Raw genomic sequence first — 14196 nt, 5'->3', positions numbered from 1 at the left:
GAATATACGGATAAACAGGAAACATGTATTTTGCAGAAATGGGGTAAAAAATGCCAAATAGAAGGAAAAATATTCAAAGCTAATAATGCTACTGAACATATTTACTGAATGTCAGCAAGCCCATATGCTCACTTACATTGACACTTAGGTTTAGGTAACAAAGCTAACAGAAATAAGGATACCTCAAACATCTTCTCTTGATCTTTTTAATCCATGACTGAAATTTTAAGTTGCCAGGATATTACAGTCTCTCTGCATGTCTAGGTTACCATCAGAAGAGTTCACACTCTTGATGTTAGAGAATGAATCTAAAGGAAAAAGAGGAAATAAAGAGTTGAAAAATAAAATACAAAGAGCATGTGTGTGTTTTGGAAGTGAAGGGTCATGCAGAAGAGCAAAACGAGTTCTTCCACATCAAAGATCTTGTGGAAGACATTTTCAAAACAGAGTTCAGCACTTTCTCTCCCATTATACAATGGGAGTTGTATAATTCATTAAAGAACACTGAGTTTTGAGAAAAAAGGTATCAGCTCCCAGCCCTCCAACCCTCAAACAGCCAACTTTGAGGCCACTGGATGGCCCTTTGTCCAGTGCATTACAGAGATAAAAAGATAAAGGACTATTTGAGAGCATTTTAAGTGACATTCTCTCTGGTGTAAAAAGTTATGCAATGCCCCCAAAATGCTTCATGTGGAAGTAGAGAGCTCTAGGAGGCAACAATGTGTGTGCTGGGGAGCTCCCCGTGGCCAGAGAGCCTTCTGGTCCACAATAGCTCCAGACAGCTTACTGTGAAGGAAAGCCAGTAATATCAACAGAGAGTGGAACAACAAGTTGATCAGTACCTGCTCTTAGCTGTGAGAGAGGTTCAGAGTGACCCTCCCCTTCAGCTGCAGTGATGGGCATCTGTCTGTCACCCTACGTGTCTCTCACCAAGAAAATTCATCTGGTCCATCATACGCTTCTAAGGACCCTCTTTCTCAGATGTCCCTGCCGACAAGACTGCAAGTAAGAAACTGCACTGACAGTGACAGCAGCCCATTCCTGGTCCCCATTTCTCTGAAAGCTCACTACCTTTTCTCCGATTCACTGTGAGCCACAGTGCAGTTCAGAGACAGGATAAAGATCTGGAGGCCACCACTGGAATAATGTTCCGTCTGTTCCAGCAGACAGCTGTTCCCCAGCCCTCTCTGAGAGATTTGCCATGAATTGCTTAACAGCCCCTCTTGGGGGTAGAGGCTCTGCAGAAGGCAAGGTTGCGCCCTGGACAGCACTTTTCCAGGAGGATCCATGGCCCCACCACCACTTGGAAGGACATTACCATGCCCTGCTCCGTGGCATCTGTGCACACACTGGACAGGTAATCCAAGCATACATAGTAAATCCAGCCCTGCAGCAATTACTTGGTTCCCAAGAACAAACCCTGTGGGCAAGATATCACACAGGCATGTATAGGGGTACCAGAAGGTAGGGGGATATGTACATGTTAGAGATTGGGCTCCAAGAGATATAGCTCTGGGGTGCTTAACCTGAGAACTGGCAATCATTCATTTGGAATATGAAACAAGAAGTCCTAGTCTGGGAGACAGAACAGCTAGACCAAAAGCACTTTTTAACTATTTACTCCCTGGCCATAACAGCATGAAGAATAGTAATAAAGAAAAGTGCTGATTTTAACATTCATTAAAGAACACCGTCAAGGTTTATACCCTCTCAGTCTGATATTCCAATTAAATACGAAAGCAAACAGGCTCATCTTCCGCAGTCTGCACAGAAAAGGCTAAATATGTAAGACTTCCCTAGAAGCCATGAGTGATGAAAAGCTCTTGGTCATCATAAAACTAACATTTTCAAGAGCATCTACTGCCTGCTTCCAAAGAAGGAATTTACACATTTGAAGCCAAATTCTGAAGACCTTCAGTGAGTCTCAAGTTCTTCAGCAACTCCAAATTGTAGACCCACTCCCCCCAACCTGTTTCCTTCCTTATTCCCCTTTCTAGGGTGTTGCTAAGGAGCAGCTTTAACACAGTAAGACCCAAGGATGGTGTCAGCAGAACTGCACCTTCCTGCTTGTGGTTGGGACACACATCTCCATCACTCCTCTGCAATCAAGGTAAATTCTAGCCACGTTTACAGCGGTATTTAATGAGTACAAGTCACATGGCTGAAATTCAGTCCTGAACACAATCGTCTGAAAAGCTGTTCATGTCACTTAGTGATCAGGAGTCATAGTTAGGCTTATTTAAAACTGAAAATATCAAATTCAGTTCTCCTTCCCCTAATCTCCTGCCTGCTGTCCTCCTCAGTCTTATTTGAAAAGCCTGTGGGGGTGGTGGGAGGGGAGGAAAGCAATTTGGGAGCCTCTCATCCATAAAATCATGAGATATGGCTGGCTTTTTAGTACAGCATTTCACAGCACATGGCACAGTAACATCTTGAGATTCCTGGCACAAAGAAACAAGGTTTGAGATTATATATATCTTTAATAGCAATGACGCAAAGGCAGATGGTTCTCAAAGCAAAGGCTTAAGGCTAAACACTCCCTTTGAAGGGTCCTGCTACCAGAAACAAAATAGAGAGGTGGCAAAATACTCCTTGCTACAGCAACAGGGCCCAATTGCCTTCTAATAAATAGCATTTCACCCTGGAGATTTCTATTTATTTCAATGAGATTAGACTCATGAACGAGGGAAGAATTGGAAACAAGAGGAAAGGTTAGATTTTTCTTCGGGATTTGGGGAGTTTTCTTTTAGCTGTGGGAAACAATGACAACACAGAACATAATGAGCAGATTAGCCACTAAATCAAATCAATACCAGAAAAGTGAGGTCTGGATAATACTGTCAGGGTGCATGCTAGCTGCTTACCTGCAAAACTTGCCTTGCCATTATTACTTTTTAATGGGCTACCCAAGCTGAGGTTGTGCTCATGACCTCCCATCTTCACGGAGGGCTCACCTTCTTCCTCAACAATGGGAGGAAGCCGATCAAGTGTCTGAAGATCTTCATTTGCCCAGTAGGATCCACTGGCTATCAAAGACCTGGTGCTTTCAACACACTGCTCTGGTAAGCTGCTGGTATTTTTAACCTCTTTTTGCCTCTGCTGACCCATGCCAGAGCCATGAGGAAAGTCTTGTGAAGCAAGATCAGGACCTCCAATGTGACCATCTTCTTTAGGATATAAGTATTCCTCATCCCAGAGGTCCAACTGTCGTTCATCATCCAATTCCTCAGAATAATCCTCATAAACTTCGTTATTCTCCAAGTCCCTGTTCCTCTCTTCTTCTGATTTACGACCCACTCCACTCAAATTCAGCAGTGAAGCAGATATAGAGTCTCCTGCTTGTTGGATAGCTTCATATATATGAGACATCCAAGATGACAGTGGCTGAAGGAAATTCTGAGCAGCCTCAGAAGCCATGTTTAACACTATGCAAGTATCTGGTGATCAGTTCAGCTTTGCCAGCATGTCACTTGTAATTCAGGGAGCTACAGAATAAGCACCATAAGAGATTATTGTAAATTGCTTGTCCATCAACACCTGTCGACACACTATGTAAGATGTGTAGAACTGAGAGGAGAAATGGAAAAAGCACTTCTACCCATTGAGAATAGCACTAGAAATCCAGAAATGATGAACAAATTACACGTATTCCTGCAGAGATCTAGAAAGCTTTCATTCAATTGCTAAACCTTACATAAAAATAAAAACATAGAACATTGGAACAGAAGTACCTTTTCTGAAGCACACACATGCTGGTTACAGCTGTCAACAGACCTGGAAAAGAAGTACAAAACAACCTGCAGTCAAATATCTCAAATAATCTCCTGGCCTTGACTTCCACCATTAGCATTAGCATGTCCAGATGGGAAAATTGAAGGGTGGAGAATTTGGTGAGAAGTATGTTTTGATTGATTAAAGTGATAGGCCTAAGGTATGCAGAACCAGCCCACAGCAGACAAGTATGTCAAATGCTTTGCTACAAAAAGGCTCTGAAGAAGCCCTCTCTGCCCACAGAGTAACACAACCCAGACTTCTTTTGTCCTTCACAGAAATTACAAACAAAACAACCAAACAAACAAAACCGAACTAAATAAACAAGAAAATGCACCCAAAAAACCCAACCAAGCAAACAAAAACCCACTACCAAACAAAACACAGGAGGTAGAATATTATATGTATGAAATTACAAGGAACAGAAGCAAGTTAACAATAGCACTGGAATCATGTCAATATATATTTTCCCAAAATTCCTGTAAAGCCTAAATAAAAACATAACTTGCAGAAAGTCAAGGTGACTTTTTGCCCAATATCCATCTTCTCACGTTATCACAAGACAGATAGTCTTTTAGGAACCCTGAGAATAAGAAACCTACAAATAGGATGATGGGGTTAGGAAGAAAGAATTAAACAGTTACAGATTTTAGGCTAAAAGACAACTGAAAAGAAGCAAAAAGAAGCCCCAAAAATTAATACCAGTTTCTTGCTGAATTTAGAGATCTAGGTGCAGTCAAACTATAAAAGGGTAAACACAGTATAAGCAGCAAGAAAATAAACTCAGCAGCAATGTGTATTACCTTGTGAAATGGTCTCCAGAGAAATGTAGTGGGAATCCCCGTTATTTGTATTTTTAAAAGGAGCAGGGACTACGAAGATCCCACCTTGCTCGGTGAGCAGCTTTTTTACAGATGAGACTTAAGACATCTTTACCTTTTGAAACACTTGTGCCAATTAATTTTGTTCAGTGATGTTGACTTACACTGCAGATACTTCCAACAGGTTTATTATCAGCTTCAGTACATACTAAGAATTACAGTCCCAACAAAGGCAGTAAAGAAATGTAGGTTACTAAAGCCATTTTAAGAGCTGATGGCTGTTACAAACTCTCCAGGCATGGGAGAGTCAACTGCCAGCCTCTGGCTCAGCTGCTGGGACCTAGTAACGCTCCCTGCCATGCATTAAATCTTTGGCAAAGAACGGACAATGTCATGGCATAACTCGCATGAGGTGAGCTGTTCCCTTCATCAATTCTCCTCTTACCAACCCTGCCCTTGGCGAAGCCTCTTTGCTTTCTGCAATTTATTTTCTCATAGACCTAAAATGATCACACACTCCAAACGACACATTATTAGCATAATGCAGATTTGTTACTGGTAAATCACATCACCCGAGAAATCACTAGGAGGAGATGGTACTTGTAACAGCGAGATTCTCATAGGAAGGAGATAAATTTGGGTGGGTAAGTACTGGTTACTGGATACATTTTTAACTTGTCATGTATTTACAGGCAACAGCAAATCAATCTCTGATTTCAGATGAAATGAGAACTTCATAACACTCTGCCTCCGTCTCAGCAGCAAGACACATGACAGCAGTAGCCCTTGGAGGGATGCAGGCATCCAGGAGTGATAGCTAACCAATGCAGATAAAACATATGGGTGCTAAAATGAAGTGCTGATCTGTTCTAAAAATCAACAGAACATAGGCTTGTGACATTTGCACAGGGAATAATTAGCTCCTCTTGTTATTAGATTTCAGAGCTAACACCCAATTGGTCCAGCAGAGTCATCCCACTTCTCCCGGATGCTGTGGCTGACTGCACCGCAGCTCAGGCAAACATCGTGGTCCTGCACAAGAGACTCCACGTGAGGTATTGCAATCGTAAAGATGGAGGGAATTTTTCAAGGTGAGATTTTACTTTAGTCAGGGAATTAAAGCCATGATCTCCAGTCACCTGCATGACTTGGATGTGGTCACTCAGCTATCCAAAGAGGCAGATAAGACTCGAAATGCAGCTTTTGTATACCTAGTAGTTGACCCGATCGTCTTGCTATAAGTAGGCTGGGGGAAAACATGACGCATACATACAGATGTATACACATCCACAATTCTACCCAAGACCTGGAAATTTGCCTGGAGTAAAGCTGAAGAATGCCAACAAACGGTTTGATTTCAGTTTATAGACAATAGATAGACACTGAAGTATATTTCACCCAAAAAATCTAACCCACTTTGCAGTAACACCTGCAACACATCTGTCCAACTTGCAATCCAGCACCTGCATAATCCCTACAGGCAAAAGCAGTGCAATTTCCGCAGTACCTGAATGTTTAACCTTTGCTTGGCTGTTCCTCTTGTCCTTTCCCACTTAACAAAGACTCCACAGTCAGTGATATGCTGAACAACTGGAGTTCAATTGAATTATAAATTGCTTATTTTTGGTCTTGCAGCAGATGGATACAATGTGTAACAAGCTGCAGACAAGTTTAAGCGGGCAGCGTTTTTACAAACTCAACAGAGGATCAAAGGGGGCTGAGCTCAGTTACAGGCTTGCTGTTTCCCAGGAGCTCTCTCCATTAATTAGCAGGCACTGCTCTAACAGAGTGTTTATAATATATTTCACAACATGGCCTTTTCAGCATAATGGATTTTTACTTTTGAATTCTCTAACAATTTTGACTTGTATTAGAAGAAGAAGGAAAAAAAAAAAAGAACTGAGAAGATAATTTAAAATGTGCGGGAAAGAAAAATCCATTTCTTTTTAAAAGCATTCATGAAAAAAGAGAGAGGGGAAAAAAAACAGTTTAGCAAATTCACTTCAAGTTCCATCTTCAAAAACTAACAACAAGAATCTTCGCACTGAATCGCTTGCTTAACTCACAGCTTTTTTTTTGTTTGTTTTCCTCTTGGAAAATCAGATAGCTAAAAAGATCAATGCTAAGCCTCTCACAGAAACCATCATAACCTTTACTACAATCTATATTCCCTTGTCTTGATCAGATCATTATTACTGAGTAGTGTTCCCATTGAGAGGTGCAATTACTATATGGCTAAAAAAAGAAGACTATTAGCAGAATTTCAAACACTACCACAATGCAGAGGTTTGTAATATTAAAAAAGTGTCTTTCCATTTTCTTGATATGGAGGTTCCTAAAAAATTGCCATCAGATGAGCATTTCTTAGAACATTTCCCTTATTCAAGCTGTCATAGAGCATAGGCACAAACTGCCTTTTCTTCAGTCACTTTTTGGGTGGCCCTTGCAGAAGTTGCCTACCAAACTCTTCCTTCATAGGGAGGTTTGTAGACCACAAGTTGAAAACACTGTCCCAGCATGTAACAACTGAACAATTTTCAAGTGAGTGCTTATTTCTAAAACACTAGATGAGGAAGAAATTCACACCCTCCCCCCTCTGCCTGGGAATGCACTGTCCTACGTAGAGACACAAGAAGAGATCAACTCCCAGCTTTCAAAGGTTGTAAGACATCTTTGTCACAGCAAGGTTTTAGGAAGATGCACTTCTTTTGCCACTGCCAAGAAAATTGTACCAAGAAGCTTTTTTGGCAGTTTGGGCAAGTTGCTGAATCCATCTGTCCACAACTGAAACTCTGAGTAGCGTGCTGGGTCACCAGTTGAGACAGCCACACTACATGTATCCAGAGAAATGATTCCTGCCTTCCTCACTTGCCAGAAATTTTATTTGAGACATTGATAATGATTTACCTCCTGAGCTCATCAGCCCCTCATGCCCACCTGGCATGATATGGATCATATCCATGGACAAGAGCTTTATTTGTGTGGACATCTAGGAAAAGCAGTGTTACAGACCCACCATGAAGCCCTGCTCCAAGCTTAGGAGGAAAAAACTAAACCAAAGTGTGAATCTCAGCTGATGACCAGAACCATCAAGGGTCTGCGCAACAGACAAGGTCATTTTCCTGTTTGTGAAAGAAGGGAGTAATGAAGGCTTGGAGGGGTAAGATGATTTAATAACATTTTTAAACTAATGAAAACTATAATGACCCTGATCCTCCTTTTGGATTGAAGCCCCAATTACCACACATGTAAAACTGCAGAGGAAAGATTAGAAATGTACTCCAATGCAGGCATGCAGCAGCAGTACTGGGCCAAGAAATCCTCTGTCCCAGTTCTGGGAACAACCTGGACTCCTCACTCCTCCTGTAGTTGCCAGAATCATATTTAAGGAGATGCTAGCAGAGCCCTTCCATCCTCACAGTGAAGGATAACCAAACAATGAGTTTGAAGTTGTTGATGTCCCATTCCTAGAAGTGTTCAAGGCCAGGCTGGACTTTGAGCAATCTGGTCTAGTGGAAGGCATCCCTGCCTGTGGCAGGGGGATTGAAACAAGATGATCTCTAAGGTCCCTTCCAACCCAAACCATGCTGTGATTCCATGATTCTATGAAACTGTATTTCCAATGAAAATTTCACAGTGCCAAAACCAGCCTCTGCACTTGAAACTGTTGAAGTGATTGGAGCCTCTTGCAGAAGCATTATGAGGGAAGTTCACAGACGGTGCCCAAGGTTCACATCAAGTGTGAGTGTCACTGCTGACCAAGTTTCCCTGAGGTAAAACAAAACAGAAATACAGAACATCTTGGTACCTTTTTGGCCCACATGCTATAAAAATGCTATTTATGTAGCTGACTAACTTTAATGCCTAAAATGAGAAGACAGAGGCACTTTCCAAGTGATTATGTGCTCTGTAATAATAGTTTTCAGCTGGTGATTCAGAAACTCCAGGGCATTCAAGGAAGATCTAATGGTTTATACCAATAAATTACACACATCTCATTGGAAGTATTCATGGGTTACAAATCAACAATGCAATAAACCCACTACTGCAAGGCATTGGTCCTGCAAGCCCCAAAAGGGTGAAACGAAAACAAAGATGAGATCAGACAGACAGCGTTGCACCCTGCTGCACAGAATTTAGCCTAAGCAGAGGAAGCCTGCAGACTTATTCCTCACTCCCAAATCATCTCATCTTTGCAGACAGCTTGCTACTAGTGATGCTGTGCCAAATTAGTTGTAAAAATTGATACCCAAATGACATAAGTGGTTTTGATCAGGATATTTAGCCCTATGGTGTCTCCTTCTTTCTTCCCATTCCTTTGTTGCGTGTTCCCTTTTGTCAAAAATAATGGCAACAGTTACTGATCCTCACAGTTTCAGTGGGATGGGGAGAAGAGGAAAGGGACAAAAGAAAAAAAAGGAACTATGCAAATGTGACATTAATTGTTCAAAACTGTGGAGCCTTTTGCAAAAAAAAAAAAAAAAAAGCTCCACCAGTAATAGGCCTGAGGAGCTGCAGGCAATTCCCTATGCTGACCACTTCAGAGCTTTGTTTTTGCTTAGACTGTAAGACCTCCTGAACTCAGAAGAGTGTTTGTTTCATATAAGTCCAGCGCACTCACAAAGCATTCAATCTGTGACTGCACAGATAGATACCACTGCCACCAAAATATTTATATAAAACTTGAGAGATAATTGACCATAATATTTGGCCTGGATATACCAGAGAGCCAGATTCTGCTTCAGCACTGGTGTTAAGTCCAGAGTCACTCCACTGAAGCCAGTCACATCCTCCAAATCAAAACAAGGTCCTTTGTGTTTAAAGAGCCACTTGTCACCATAGGCACAAAATCCTACCAGTTCTGTACCAAGAGGTAGCACAAAAAGCAACAATTAATGACTTTAATTATTTATACTTCTCAAACTGAGGGTTTCAAAAAGGGCATAAAGAAAGTCACAGATCATTGGAGTATCAGAAAAGTGATGTTAGTAGTGGCAACTGTGCTCTCTCTAGGTAAAGGAGTAAGAAACATCTGTAATTACTGGATTAAGGGAATGAAAGAAAAAACCCAGAGTCAGAAATTACAGCACATTCTGTAACTGAGCTGCTGTCATTCATCCGATTGAAGACAGAAGAACCAAAAGGAAATTGCAAGTTCAAAAGGGTGGAGAAACACCAACTTACACCACCACTCGAACCCACCCACCTGTGCTGTCAAGCTGTTGAAAAGAGCAGACCCAGTAGACCGACTCTCCAGCCTGCCTGTGCAGCAACTCAACAAGCCAGGGTCAACCAGAGCAATTACTTGCATGGAAATCAGCAGTGGGAGAGCATGTCTAGCTGTTTAACACAATGAATATGTTTTAGAAACATTTTGAGAAGTCACCCAGTTACTGTTACTCCTTCTTCCCCCCCCCCCCCCCCCCCCCTCCATCATTACAGAGCCTATGGAAATTGCTCTGTATGGACCACCATCGAGCAGTGCAGACAGTGCTTTTTGGGAACCACAGCCCCAGGTCGCAAGTGCAGTGGATAATTATTCATCCCTGGTTACCCATGTGTACACATATGGCTAAATGCATAGCTCCCATCTCCTTTCACTTCTGCTAAGCCAAACCACCGGACAGGCTGGGAGGCTGAGGGGTCACTGGGAAAGCCAGACCTCGTTTCAAATGGTTTAAAAGAATTCAGAGCCATAGATCTGAGCGTACAATTGTCCTTACCAACCTAAGAACTGCTCCCTCACCTTTTATCCTTCATTTAATTCCGCCTTATTGCAAACCAGGCTCTCTAATATCTAGGGTGGACATCAGAGGCAACAGTCATGCTGTTCCATGTCCAGCCACTCTTCCTACAAGCCTCTACAGAAGCAATTAAGAAAAAAAGCAATTTAGAAGAGCAGCTTCATTTGGGCTCTGAGAAACTTCCTTTTCAAGAGCTTCTCTCTCTCTTGCCACTGGCTGATCAAGGAACCTAACACCCTGGCTGAACTACACACCTCAACCAGGTGATATGAATAATCCCAGACTCATTTCCAACCTGCACCTTGCTGAGGACAATGGAGCTACTGGATACTCAGCAAAAGGGTTACAAAGAACAACCACAATTGCATTCCTTTAGAAAAGGACATTCCTTACCATGCTGTTGGAGGAAGACAGGCTACTGTGCACTTCAGACTGGTACTGTCACGCTCACCCACATTACTTGTTTCTAAACATGAAGCTAAGCCTCTGCTGGCATTTGATGATCCCGCACACTACACACGATGGGTCCCTGGTGCCTGACTGGGCCCAGGGCTGCATGCACAAAGCAAGGTCAACATCCATGTGGCGCTGCTAACAATCCTGCCTTTGCTGAGTGTTACAGGTGTTGATGTTTTCCTTAAAACCTCAGTTACAGGAGATGAGTGGTTTACAGAAGAACTGCATCTCCATTTATTTAAGTGTGCTGCTAGGCCCAGAGGCTAGAGCAATGGCTGCGTAGAATAGCTTGAGAACATGAACTGAAAGCACCCTCAAGGCTGTAAGACAGAAGAAAAAAATGGAAAAAAATGTTTCTTCAAACCTCATGACGTTTAAGCTGATTTCATATATCAGGAGTACATCCTTAACATCACAACAAACGTTCAAAGCAAGGCACAATTGGAATATTTTTGTGTAAAGCACAGTCAGGAAAGTACAATTTCTTTCCCAGCCTCAGGTCACATCATTATAAAAAGATTACAGCATAGAACAAAAAAGGCGCTTTTCTTTTTCAAGTCACTGCACTGAAACACACAGTTAGATACAGCTCTTTACACACGCGTTTGCCCAGCACTGTAACATGTTTCTGCGAAGTTCATTTCACCCATGAACTTTTGAAGCAAAGGGCTCAGCAATGCCGCATGTAAGAACACCATCACCACCTCCTGGTCCTGAAATTTATGCTATGGCATCACAACGTCTCACACGAGACCCCACTGACATTTGTCAGGCCTCTGTTCAAGGGAAGGTTCTCCTTCCTTGCTTGGGGGGAGATTTGGAAATTTCTCCAACAGGAAATTTCACCACAGTCCCCCACCTCCTGAAAGGTCACAAATGCTGTGAGGAACCACTCCAGCTGACTACATTAAGGCCATAGGTGTGGTGATTAACCTTTCCCTCACTAACGAATTCTGCACATGACCTACATAAAGGCTCTACATCACTCCAGTCATGTCAGGACTGCTTCATGCCACCACCACTTTCTTCACATGCTTGGGCATAGCCAAGCAACCAAGCTTGATAGACATGAAGTTAACTCTGTGCTATTGGTTACATGTTGTCGTGAGTGTCCTGTTTAACAGGTTCTCTATCAGACTTCGCAGCTTGCTCTGAGCATTCCCTTGCAATGCCAAGACCATCGTAAATACAGACTGGCTGTGTCCAGATGAGCTCCAGCCCCTCACAGTGAATGGACTCCTGCAGCTGAGTAAGAGGCAATCAGGGCAGCACATCCTTGCACAAGTGATGGGCTCATTACTAAGGTCAATGAAGCAATCAAGAATAGGATCCACAAAAGCTTCAAGTATCAAAAACGTTATCCATTGTGCCCCAGTAATTAAGAGGCTTTGTCCTGGAGTCTCCTGAAAGGTTTTCAATTAATTCTTCACTTTCACAAAGATTTTTCCTTTATCTTGTTCTTTGCATAAGGACACAAACTGTGCAATTAAAATTAAATTAGGAACAAACCAGCAAGTTGTATCTTAGAGCCATGACAAGGGAAACACCTATTTCATTCTATCACTTGCCTCGTTCTGAGGTCAGGCTCTACACAGAAACACAAAAACAATAACAACAAAAAAATTTGACATTTTACAGTACATTTTCTGAATGTCAGCTTGTGCACCTGCAAAGTGCAAAGTAGACAGATTTGCTTATGTTTCTATACCAATATTCATTTTTATCAGTAGATAACTCAAAACTCAACTAGATCCAAGGACAAAAGAAATATCTCATGCACTGAACCCATACACACCTCCTCAGGCTACAGCCTTCATGCACCTATGCTGTTGCAAATTGGGGTTTATCCTATTGCAGATGTTATAGTCATGCCAGAGGGATCAAAATGCAAAATGGCTTTTCTCTCCTATTTAGATAGACATGTTCTAACCACTCTTCATTCCAGATATGGAGAGGCAAAAAGATTTCCCCAATGTGAGAGCTTAGAACTGGGAAGAACAATGATTAGTGGGTTACATGTTAAAGAACAGCAGAGTCTTTAGAATCAGGATCTCCTTGTAACAAATGCAGCTCAGCAGAATAAGTTAAGATGAAAAGTGAACACTAACATGTAAGTTACACATTACAAACACTCCCATCCTGCTCCTTTCTACCAAGCAAAGTCAGATTCTGAATTTGAAACAAACTCTTAGAAGTCAACACTCCTTTGGGGAAATCTCCTTCACCAAGCAACTGCAATGCTAGAAACAGCCTTTCCTGGCTTCCCAGTCCAAGCTCAGTCTCCATACATTTGCCATATGACACACTATGTTAGCCCAGGGTTTAATATATTCTCTCATGCTGCTGTCCTTTAAAAGCATTAGCATTTCATACATGCATATCCCATATTGGCCTTACAAGTATCTAAACGCTATGGTGAAATTTAAACTAAATATAGAGGTGATATTTTTAAATAGCTCTTAGCTCCAACTCACCAAGCTGACTTTTTTTGAACGGAAAAAACAGGCTCCAACTTTAAGCTTCCATTGTAATTAATGATTACAAAACATTCCTCAGCCATATCAGATTTAGCACCTCATTAATGTGTGTGGTATTTTGCTTGTACGGCACAGCTGTAGTTAAAGTTGAACTAGTGTTTCCATTATAAACCCATGTTTTCAAAGGTTTATTACTCAGACACAAGATCTAGCCTGAAATGAAAATTGCCATCGAGTGTGTCAGCTGGGAAGTAATTTTTTGTCCTTCAAAATTTGGAAGGAACAAAACACAAAAAAAGCAAGCCACCCTGTTTATTAATAATTCACATTTTAAAAAGCATTGCAAATACATGTTTACATGATAGCCTGTGACAGCTCCATAGAATGTCAACACCCACACACTCCTGGGAGATGTGTCATCTTAAAAACTGAAATAAAAGCCACATTTTTACACCACTTGATGAGAGGCGAAGAGAAGGGAAGAAAGACTTAAAAATAATATCGACGAAGGAAACTTATTAAAAAAAACCCCATAGTCTTTGTTTAGAAACATTAAAGTTGGGACTTTCAATGAAGAAGGAAATGATTTCAAGTACTTTTAACTTTCTGGTGCCTGTCCCTGGCTTACTAATGCATTTAGCAAGAAGCAGTCAGTCCCACTGAATTCCTATCACATATGGCATCCAAGCCTTTGACTTCCCATAAATCTTGGACTCTTAAGGTATGATCAGTTCATGCCCTTTCCAAAAGCATGCTGAACTCAGCGTACAAGGCAAAATGTACAGCAAGAAAATCTCCAGGGGCTCTACGCTTTGCGATTGTGTCCTTCTACAATTAGCTTTAAGACTGAACCACTAAGAACAGGCCTTTTAATTAGGAGGCTTCAGAGGACTCCTCTTGGCTGATTATTTCCATGATTATACGCTT

The 14196-nt window shown here is 41.7% G+C and overlaps 1 protein-coding gene across 4 annotated transcripts in view; it reads right to left on the bottom strand.

Annotated features, from left to right (window-relative positions):
- The window catches only part of SYT16 (synaptotagmin 16), a 114531-nt gene that overhangs the window by 45273 nt on the left and 55062 nt on the right, over positions 1–14196 (bottom strand). For 2 of the 4 annotated variants that reach the window (XM_030481368.1, XM_030481366.1), the window contains exons 2-3: positions 3732–3774; positions 2865–3485 (exon numbers count right to left, since the gene is read on the bottom strand). In XM_030481368.1, coding sequence (XP_030337228.1) covers positions 2865–3417 — 553 coding nt within the window. In that variant the 5' untranslated portion in view covers positions 3418–3485; positions 3732–3774. Of the gene's footprint in view, positions 1–182; positions 309–842; positions 988–2864; positions 3486–3731; positions 3775–14196 lie in introns of those variants that run through there. The other 2 variants (XM_030481369.1, XM_030481370.1) reach the window with 2 other exon arrangements.

The sequence above is a fragment of the Strigops habroptila genome, chromosome 4 (assembly GCF_004027225.2).
Source record: "Strigops habroptila isolate Jane chromosome 4, bStrHab1.2.pri, whole genome shotgun sequence".
Classification (NCBI taxonomy): Eukaryota; Metazoa; Chordata; class Aves; order Psittaciformes; family Psittacidae; genus Strigops; species Strigops habroptila.
Note: the sequence above shows the minus strand (reverse complement) of the source record. Positions and strands in the feature narration are given on the sequence as shown.